At 38.4% G+C, this 11,520-nt stretch overlaps 2 protein-coding genes across 2 annotated transcripts in view; one reads left to right on the top strand and one right to left on the bottom strand.

The window, feature by feature from the left end:
• Positions 1-552: 552 nt before the first annotated feature.
• On the bottom strand, positions 553-1,548 carry LOC111047474. The gene has a single exon (XM_022333235.1). It carries the CDS (start codon positions 1,546-1,548, stop codon positions 553-555), a length of 996 nt encoding a protein of 331 aa, XP_022188927.1.
• A 4,248-nt stretch (positions 1,549-5,796) lies between these two features.
• Positions 5,797-11,520, top strand: part of LOC120355009 — a 39,174-nt gene continuing 33,450 nt past the window's right edge. Inside the window, exon 1 of the mRNA XM_039443240.1 lies at positions 5,797-5,911. The gene's annotated coding sequence lies outside the window, so the exon portion shown is untranslated. The remainder of the gene's footprint in view (positions 5,912-11,520) is intronic.

Genomic DNA, 11,520 nt, shown 5'->3' with positions numbered 1-11,520 from the left:
CAACTTGCATTAACAATCATCATAAACATCATAATCATTATCATCAACGTAACTGTAGAGCTACAACGTAAACAAAAACGTTTGAACTAACAGAAAAATACACTATCAACCAACTCGAAACGGACAGTACCTATCGAGAATGGTTTATCAAAGTACCACCATCGATCCAAGCAACAAATGCAGTAAAACCAGCTATGGATAGCATTGCGATACCAAGCCGAGATCTGTGAACTTGCCCCACTGCCTTATCACAAGAACAGATAAGCACAATCTCTAGATCGACGTGCACTTCAACTAATCTACAGTGATTGGCAATGAAAGCCAGTTTTCACAGAACAGCTGACCCGAGATGACATCAACAATACAACTATGACTATATACTATCACAACATAACAAAGAATGATGTTAATGAGAAGGAATGAGAAAAGAAAAATGAGTGAATGAAAAGAGGAAAAAAACAAATCAAAAACTATACAAGGTAGGTAAGCAAAGTCCAATAAGTATTAGAATAGTAGGTACTCATAAGTCAATTATCATGATAAGGTTTCACTCTATTCATCTCGCCCTAGTCCACTCACTGATAAGTTCTGCAGATCGTCCTCTGAGTTGATAACAATAGCTCTGTCCCCCTCCCTGAATCTAATCCTCACTCTCCCCGCAAAATCCGTCCAAACATATTTGTAACCTGCATCATGTTGGAATTGTTTAACTTTCGCGAACAACTTACTCCTCTTTGCCGTCAGTGATTTGTTTATGAAAATAGGAGCCGCCTCACCAGTAAAACCGATATGATTAGTGTTTAAATCACGCTTCTTCTTTCTTCTTAACAGTAGATCCTCTGCATCAGTGCGACGAACAAACTTGACAATAATTCCGGAAGTAGGTCGATTGTTTCTCTTCTTCAGCCTATGGCATGCATCAATCGAATGCTTAGATATGTCCATGCCCACCGATTTGCATACATCAAGCACAATTTTCGATACATTCTCCCCCTGAGTAGTTGGGACTCCATAGATTTCCACATTATTCCTCCTGGAATACTGCTGTAGTTCATCCATTTCCAGCTCGACATTATCCAGTTTTTTACGTAGGCATTTGTTTTCTTCAGAGAGCCTATCAATAGCCGTTTGTTGTTCTTTGATAAGCTCGGCCTGTCTAGTTAGCGCCTCATAACACTCATCAATCTTCGTAGTGCAAGCAAGAATAGAAACTGATAAATCCTGTTGCATTTTCATATTAGACTGCTCAATGAATGTTTTAAGATCCGCTATAGAAGAGTTCAAGTTTTCCACGGTAACAAATGAGCCGACTGCACTATTGGCCACTGGAACTGTCCCTCTCACTGGCGTCGAATCAGAACACGCCCGCTGAATACGGTAATTTGCCTCACAGTGAGCACAGGTCCAATTACTACTAGACAATTGTTCCAACTCAGTATCACCCAAATTCACACATTTGCCGTGAAAAAAGTTTTTACAGCGCGAACAGTCTATTTTATCTTTAGCATTCCTGTTCACCGACTGATTGCAAATATTACACTGACTCATTGCAGAAACGTACGCCTGACTCAACACAAAAACTAACTCTTAATATTATTTAAAAAAAAAGTGATGGGTGAAGCTATACTTGAGTAAAATTATAGAATAAATTATAACCGTTCATTCACAAAATACGGCTGGATGGGTTAACAGAATACTTAGCAAGACATAGAATCAAACAAGCTTGGCAGAACAAGAAAGTAGTTAGATAAGAGAGCACAACGTTAAATCAACCGTTCACAGCAGCTTCTGAGCTGATACTTCTGATCTTGATATGCTCTTTCCATTTCAACTTGGCGTCAAGAGTCATTCCAAGATATTTTGCTGTGTGGTACTACATTCCCATTCAGATTTATTCGAATCGGATCATGGATATTTTTGTTGATGAAGTTGATATGAATGGACTTCATTTCATTCAATCGAATTCTCCATTTTTTGGTCCAGTCACTGAATCTCTTGCTAGCATTCTGCAGTTTTGTAGCTGCTTCTTTTACTGTTTCCCCTTCTGCCAGTATCATCAGCAAAAGTAGCAATTGTCACTGCATCCAAATCCAGGAAGATCGCTTGTGTATAGCACATAAAGAACTGGTCCAATAACACTACCTTGTGGAACTCCAGCCCTTATTTCCTTTAATTCAGAGACGTCTTCACCTTGTTAGCACTTCACCAACTTTTGTTACAGCCTTTGCTATAGATTCATTTGAAGATTATTTAGATAACCGAAGTGACAACATTTTCAAAGCGGTCCGATAACATATAAGATTTTTATCGTCTACTCAAGTTCGATTTCAATGAATCAGTGATTTTGATGGTGAAGGGTAGAGTATCTAGGAGTCAAGAACAGGAATTTGTTTATTGACATAACGAATGCGCAAAAATTCCTCTCCACTATCAAACGTGTGTTCTCTTCTTCGCTCTTTCTCTCACATAATTAGCTTCTATTTTGAGAATAATTAGACTGTAAGAGTACTTATGTCAATACTATGTCAATAGCCTATAAAACATCGTCTGAATCAAAATTAAAATACTTGGTTTTTCTAGAGTGGAATATTACAACTAAGCAAATGAAAATTGGCGCCCCTAAATATTTTGCGCCCTGGGCTATAGCCCAGTCAGCCCATTTATGAAGTGGGATCTGCACACGTCAACCAATTCTTTTTCAATATTATTTATGTTGATTAATTACCAAAAACAGAAAATCACATCAAGAAACAATACTATAAATATATTGTATTGTCGAAGTTCAGTTTGTTGAAGAGAAAAAAGTAAAAACTCTTTTCGGAAGCAATTGATAAACTCAGAAAATTATCAGCAAATCATCATCTGAAATTATTATACGAGAATTTTAATCGTCGTCAGAAACTGTTTTAATTTACTGGTTCATATTTTTATATAGTACCTATTATTAGTATCATTAGGAGTAAATTGTATGAGGCTATGGTGGAGATGAATATGCCAAGGAAGCTTGTGAGACTGTTGCAGATGACAATGAAGAAGGTGGTATGTTATGTAAGGATTGGAAGTAGCTTATCAGAGCCCTTTGAAGTGGAAAGTGGTGTAAGGCAGGGGGATGCCCTTTCATGTTTGCTTTTCAACCTTGCTCTAGAAAAAGTAATCAGGGACTCGCAAATTAATACTAGAGGATCACTGTACAATAGACTGACTCAGATATTTGCGTATGCAGATGATGTGGAAATCGCATGTAGATCGCCAGCAGCTATGAAGGACGCCTACACGCGGTTGGAGGAAGCTGCAAAAAGAATCGGTCTGGTAGTAAATGAGAATAAATCCAAAGTTATGGTGGCCTCCAACTCTGGAGAAGGGCGAGAGCATGGCCAAAGCATAGAGATCCAGGGGAAAAACTTCGAAATCGTAGAAGAGTTTGTATACCTGGGATCTTCTATAAACTCCAGAAACGATTCAAGTAAAGAAGTAAGGCGAAGGGTTATGCTAGCCAATAGATGCTATTACGCGCTAACAACTCTGATGAAAAAACGTACTCTAAGTAGAAAGACCAAGCTGCTGCTATACAGAACAATCATCATGCCTGTCTTACTGTATGGTAGTGAAACATGGGCAACTACGGTGGCGGATGAAAGAATGCTGGGCGTCTTTGAAAGAAAGATCCTGAGAAGAGTGTTTGGAGGCATACAGGAAGCAGGAGTCTGGCGTAGGAGACATAATGACGAACTTTATAGGCTGTACCAGTATGCAGATATAGCCACTGTGATGCGAGTTCGCAGGCTGAGGTGGGCAGGACACCTGGTACGAGCTGATGATGCCTACCCCCCAAAAATGGCAATGGAAGGGAAAATATATGGCCGGCGAAGGAAAGGGTGACCCAGAACAAGATGGATAGATGTAGTGGATAAGGATGCAGCAGTAATTGGGGTGCGAAGATGGGAAAGTGCAGCGGTGGACAGAGATGCTTGGAGGCAGACATGTGTGGCATCTAAGTACAGCGTTAGCGTGAAGGCGAGGTTCGAACAACATCATTCACACTTTGTGGCAGCTATCCAGCTTGTTGCAACCTGCAACGACAAGTTATATTTTGACTAAAATCTAACGGGGCTCAAGAATATTCCGAAGAGGATCGGAATAGGAGAACGAAGGCATCTAGAGACTGGACCAATTTGTTCCAACTCGTAAACCGTATTCCTGACGACTCCAGAGAGCCGGTTACAGGGAGTATCCAACTAGGCGACTTACGGTGAAGTCCTGATCCAGGGCTCGTTCATCGCTCCAATTTCGGTTGGAATGAAATGCACACACTAACAAAGTCGATACTCACAATGCAGAAAAGCATAGCAGTGAAATAAATTTTCATAACAGACCAACTCCTCATGATAATTCGCATAATATTCATCATTCATAATTGGAACAATGAATATTGTTACACAGGACTCTCGTGGTAATTTGCTGCAACAATTGTGAATGAACTAGTTGGTAGAAGGCCCCGTCACTGAAGCCCATGCAACAAATGAGTAGTTAACCATTGTTTCCCATTAGGGACAAGCCTGGTATTTTATTGAAATAAGGTGAGTATATAAATTGCTTTGATTTGCTGCAACAATTGTGAATGAACTAGTTGGTAGAAGGCCCCGTCACTGAAGCCCATGCAACAAATGAGTAGTTAACCATTGTTTCCCATTAGGGACAAGCCTGGTATTTTATTGAAATAAGGTGAGTATATAAATTGCTTTGACAATGCAAAAAATACGAGTGGAGACTGGAGAGGTCGCTTTGGACAAAGGGGTGGTAATTAAGAGCGCCTACCTGATTTAAAGAGCGCCTACCAAATTATATCAACGTTATAGCTGATTGTGTAAAGCATTCACTTGCCATACAAATTTTCTGATAGGATGAGAAGGTTTGCCTGAAAGCGACTGAATTGATAATGACTTGTACCCAGAATGCACATCAATGAATTCGGTGGGCTGTAGTTGTAGCGTATTTCACACTGGTGAGCAATTTCAATTAGTTGAAATTTTGCTCTAGAGTTCCAATTAGCATTGCTTCGTTCCAAGTTGTATTTGAATTATTGAAGTGGAGAATATTTTCAATGATGGAAAGTTCCATCCGAACTTGCTCCATTGGAGCAAGAGGACCTCCAATAGGGATTGGGAACACTTTTCCCGTCCCGGAGATCGCATTCCTGAGAGCCACAGACAGCCGGTGACCGAGGTGTTGGACTCGGTGACCTCCAGTGAAGCCCTGTTCCAGGGCCTTTTTATCTTGCCAATTTCGATTGGAATAGCAAGAGGACCTCCAATAGGGATTGGGAACACTTTTCCTGTCCCGGAGATCGCATTCCTGAAAGCCAGAGAAAGCCGACAGAGTAATCCTTCATTTGAAATAGGATTCCCAATGAAATCTCCAGTCAAATTATGCTTGTGAAAGAAATATTTAACTGCTTTCATAATTTTCATCAACTCTGTACAATTAGAAGTTGTGGGTTTCAGATATTACAATACAAACAGTAAGTTCTTGAGTGAGTTCTCCAACCTAGGAGGTCACTAGTTTATTTTATTTTTATTTTTAGAGAGCAGACAATCATCGCGACCAGGTTGACATATCCTCAAATGCTGCCTTCCATGAAGAGGTCCCGAAAAAAGTAATGCCTCCTATTCCTAACACTTAGGTACCAGCAGTATGAGGAATTGTTAGAAGGGCAATACGAAGATTCCAATGGCACCAAACACTTTTACAAAACAATTGGAGGGGAGGGAACGGAGACGGTTGTTTTTATAGTAAAACCTCTGGAAAGCGGTATGAGGCTGAGGAGATTCATTGAGATGGAACATTTAAGGTGGTGCCAAATGTTCCTACCATCCGTCAGCTGTTCACAATTCTAGCTATAAAACATGATCATGTAAGTAGAAATAATGGGAATATAATAATAAGAATCTTATTATTGATTAGTAAAATTGTCATTTTTTGATATAAAAACGCAGTTGGTAGTAATGATACTGGAGTTTTGCAAGGGAAACAGCTAAACTAATAACAAAATACGGTAATGTTCCAATAGTCTGGTCAAGGAAAGGTTATGGAGTATGGAGGGGAACGTTTGGAAGACAATTTTTGACCCCGCAGATCTGTTTAGGGTAGTAAGGAGGTAAACATACTTTGGCAATATTAATTGTGTAAAAATTATCAAATCTCGATAATTTTTATATTATTTTTCTGTGCATCTATATTTTTTTTATCAAGAACTTGATTATTGATAGTATTCAACATCCATAGATTATCATCCATCAACAGAATCGTATCATTTGTACTGCTGTTACTGTATTAGATTAAAAAAACGTATTTCTTATTTTTAGAACTTGTGGCTTGAGCTCAAGGCTTCTTTTTCCAGTCACACCAAAAACGATTGTAATTTAATGATTATTTTATTTGTAAAAAATATTTCTTGTATTTGGCAACAATTTCATTATTCATTGAAAAAAAAAAAACATATCAAAAGTCCCCACCCCTACCCCTTGTGCTAAGGGGGTGGGGTGGTTCAAAGGTACCATTTTTTGGTTTCTCGCATATAACTCGAAAACTATGTATTTTACCGACATAACGGTTATATACAAAATTAAATTTGTTGTTGGTTATCCATCTTGTTACCACTATTATTATTACTATTATATATTAAATTTTATAAAACTTTAAAGTGAAAAAGCACTCACATTCTTTGATGTGGTGACGTATATTTCGTGCTGGTATCGCACATTTTCAAGCCAAACAGGAACTGAAGTGTTTAAGGTTATGAGGGTGAAATTTGGTGGGGGTGGAGGGGAGTTTTGGTGGTTAATGGAGGAGTATTCAAATGAGTTTGTCAAACAGGGTGAGGGAGGAAAAGTTAATTTGGTCATTTAGAATATTGTTTGGCTGTTGTTTGGTGTGTTTGTATATTTCAAACTGTTCTAGTACATTTAATTTTCTGTTTTTGTAGGAATAGTGGATTATTTCGAGGTTGTTGTCTATGTCAGGGTGTGTATGGTCAGTGGAGATAATGTGTGCTGCAAAGGTGGAATGGGAGGACGGATGGGTAATGGCTCTTGTGTGTTCTTTGAATCTTATATTGGAATTTCTAGCTGTTTTACCTATGTAGAATTTGCTGCAATCTCTACAATTTAGCTTATAAATTCCTGGTCTATTGTATTGATTTTGAGAGGTGTTGTGTGGGGACAAGAGTTTTTTCAGTGAGTTTTTTGTTCTGTATGCAACCTTGTATTTTATTTTCTTGAATGATTCTGCTATTTTGTAAGTTTTATTGTTGTGGTATGTGAGGGTGACGAATGCTGTATGATTGTCAGTGTTTATTTGTCAGAGTTTTGTGGATTGTTCTTGTTGTTTTTAATTTTTTGTAGTAGTTTGTCAATCATTGAGGGTTTGTATCCATTTTGTTGTGCAATATATTTTATTGTGTGCAGTTCAGTGTTGTAATCTGTGGTTGTCATTGGGATATTTATTAATCTGTATAGCATGTGGTTGTAGGCTGCAAGTTTGTGTTGGATAGGGTGATTTGAAGTGCAATGGATTGTGGTGTCGGTTGTTGTGGGCTTTCTGTATATTTTGAATGTTTTGAATGATTTGTTCTGTTTTGTGATGGTGATATCCAGGAAATTTATGCTGTTGTTGGTTTCTAATTCAAGTGTGAACGTCAAATTTGGGTGTATGCGGTTGAGGTGGGTGTGTAGTGTTTCAAGTTGTCGTTTGTTCCGGTAACAGTTGGCTGTTTCGGTATCAATGATTGTGTGTTTCAAGTGTGTAGATGTATTTTTAGGTATGTTTATGTTATGTTTTTAACAAAACACAACCGAAAATTTGAAAAACTGTCCAATACACAAACTCCAAAGCTTCAATCTTCCCAACCTTTCCATAGTCGCACCATCAACACCACACAAGTTAGTTTCAATCAATTAGAGATCAACCTACTCAACAAGGGATTATAACATAACATTAACATACCTAAAAATACATTTACACCCTTGAAACACACAATCATTGCACTCAAATGCTGACTACAAAATCATGAAAAATATCAACAAAAAACAACAAGAACATAACCTAGTCATAACTACAGCTGACAAAGGACAAATCACTGTAATAATGAAACAAGATGCTCTAAACTCAAAGGTAGAGCAATTCATCACAAACAACAACATTATTGAACTAGAACATGACCCCACTCTCAAATACCAGGCTCAAATAAAGAATGCCATCAACCAGACCCAACATATTATACCACATACCAACAAAAAACACCTCAAAAACATAAACCCATCAGCTCCCAAATTGAACGCCCTACCCAAGATCCACAAACCTGATGTACCCATTCGACCTCTAATTAACCACACACTAGCCCCGGCCCACAACCTAGCAAAACATCTAGATAAAACAATAAGACAACATATAACATTCCATGAACACACTGCTGTAAAAAAACAACATAGAACTAACAAACAAACTTCAAAAAATCCAGATTCCACATAATTCAACATTGGCTTCATTTGACATCTCCAATCTTTACACCAATGTACCTATACAGGAGACAATAAAATACCTAGAAGATATGCTACAATCAAACAACACCCCACAGGACATTATGCAAGAAATAATAACTCTAACCAAACTAGAAACCTCACAAGAATATTTTGAATTCAATAGTAAATTCTATTTTACCCCATGGCCTCCCTATGGGATCACCCATATCTTGCATCCTAGCAGAGATTTTCATTCACACTATAGAACAAAAACACATCCTACACAACCATGATCCCAAATCACACATCCAATCCAATAGAATACTCACTTGGTTCCGATATGTAGATGACATATCAATACTATACAGGGGGAACAAACGACAACTTGAAACACTACACACCCACCTCAACCGCATACACCCAAATTTGACGTTCACACTTGAATTAGAAACCAACAACAGCATAAATTTCCTGGATATCACCATCACAAAACAGAACCAATCATTCAAAACATTCAAAATATACAGAAAGCCCACAACAACCGACACCACAATCCATTGCACTTCAAATCACCCTATCCAACACAAACTTGCAGCCTACAACCACATGCTATACAGATTAATAAATATCCCAATGACAACCACAGATTACAACACTGAACTGCACACAATAAAATATATTGCACAACAAAATGGATACAAACCCTCAATGATTGACAAACTACTACAAAAAATTAAAAACAACAAGAACAATCCACAAAACTCTGACAAATAAACACTGATAATCATACAGCATTCGTCACCCTCACATACCACAACAATAAAACTTACAAAATAGCAGCATCATTCAAGAAAATAAAATACAAACCTTGCTTGTCCTGCATACAGAACAAAAAACTCACTGAAAAAACTCTTGTCCCCACACAACACCTCTCAAAATCAATACAATAGACCAGGAATTTATAAGCTAAATTGTAGAGATTGCAGCAAATTCTACATAGGTAAAACAGCTAGAAATTCCTATATAAGATTCAAAGAACACACAAGAGCCATTACCCATCCGTCCTCCCATTCCACCTTTGCAGCACACATTATCTCCACTGACCATACACACCCTGACATAGACAACAACCTCGAAATAATCCACTATTCCTACAAAAACAGAAAATTAAATGTACTAGAACAGTTTGAAATATACAAACACACCAAACAACAGCCAAACAATATTCTAAATGACCAAATTAACTTTTCCTCCCTCACCCTGTTTGACAAACTCATTTGAATACTCCTCCATTAACCACCAAAACTCCCCTCCACCCCCACCAAATTTCACCCTCATAACCTTAAACACTTCAGTTCCTGTTTGACTTGAAAATGTGCGATACCAGCACAAAACGGACGTCGCCACATAAAAGAATGTGAGTGCTTTTTCACTTTAAAGTTTTATAAAATTTAATAGTAGTAGGATAAAAAGGACAGCATAAGATTCAAATCAGCTGTTTTCCCCCCCTCCCCCTCCCCCCCGCCACCCCATCAGCTGACCAGTGACGTCACTTGACCTCGCAGCTGTTCAGTGACGTCATTTGACCTTTTCCCGCCTAAATTTCCCTCCATTTTTCCTAACCTCAAATAGACTTCCCTCCATTTTCTTCCCGCCATTTTTCCTAACCTCAAATAGACTTCCCTCCATTTTCTTCCCACCATAAGCTGCGCGTGCGCGCGCGCACTCCAAGTATTGATTTCACACAGACATAATATGAATATAGGCTATTGAAATTAAATATTTAGAAGTATAACCTCCAACTAGACTTTACCACCTCAAAATCTTTTCTCCCGCCATAAGCAGACTGCTAAGTGCATGCGCGCGCGCGCTCCAAGTATTGATTTCACACAGACATAATATGAATATAGGCTATTGTAATTAAATATTTAGAAGTATAACCTCCAACTAGACTTTTCCACCTGAAAAATCTTTTCCCGCCATAAGCAGACTGCTAAGGCGCGCACACATGCTCAGTGTCCAAGTATTGATTTTCACAGACACAATATTGTTGTACATCTAATAGGTGCTATTTGAAATTTAATAGCTATTGATTTCCACCTTACCTTCCCAGTAAGGTTTGTGAGTGAACTCACACTACTTCTAGACCCAGAACACACACTGAGAGTATTGATTAGCTGTACTGCAGGTTGCGTAATTTACCCCAGTGTTTTTCTCACCTCTGTTACTTACCTTTGTAGTTATTGATTGGCTAATAAGAAGCCGTAAAAAAGGACGCTTGTCTGTCCCGCTGGCGCTCGTGCCAGAGTATTGATTTCACACAGACATAATATGAATATAGGCTATTGAAATTAAATATTTAGAAGTATAACCTCCAACTAGACTTTTCCACCTGAAAATCTTTTCTCCCGCCATAAGCAGACTGCTAAGGCGCGCACACACGCTCAGTGTCCAAGTATTGATTTTCACAGACACAATATTGTTGTACATCTAATAGGTGCTATTTGAAATTTAATAGCTATTGATTTCCACCTTACCTTCCCAGTAAGGTTTGTGAGTGAACTCACACACTGAGAGTATTGATTAGCTGTACTGCAGGTTGCGTAATTTACCCCCAGTGTTTTTCTCACCTCTGTTACTTACCTTTGTAGTTATTGATTGGCTAATAAGAAGCCGTAAAAAAGGACGCTTGTCTGTCCCGCTGGCGCTCGTGCCAGAGTATTGATTTCACACAGACATAATATGAAAATAGGCTAGTGAAATTAAATATTTAGAAGTATAACCTCCAACTAGACTTTTCCACCTGAAAATCTTTTCTCCCGCCATAAGCAGACTGCTAAGGCGCGCACACACGCTCAGTGTCCAAGTATTGATTTTCACAGACACAATATTGTTGTACATCTAATAGGTGCTATTTGAAATTTAATAGCTATTGATTTCCACCTTACCTTCCCAGTAAGGTTTGTGAGTGAACTCACACACTGAGAGTATTGATTAGCTGTAC

This window comes from Nilaparvata lugens, chromosome X (assembly GCF_014356525.2).
Source record: "Nilaparvata lugens isolate BPH chromosome X, ASM1435652v1, whole genome shotgun sequence".
NCBI lineage: Eukaryota > Metazoa > Arthropoda > Insecta > Hemiptera > Delphacidae > Nilaparvata > Nilaparvata lugens.
Note: the sequence above shows the minus strand (reverse complement) of the source record. Positions and strands in the feature narration are given on the sequence as shown.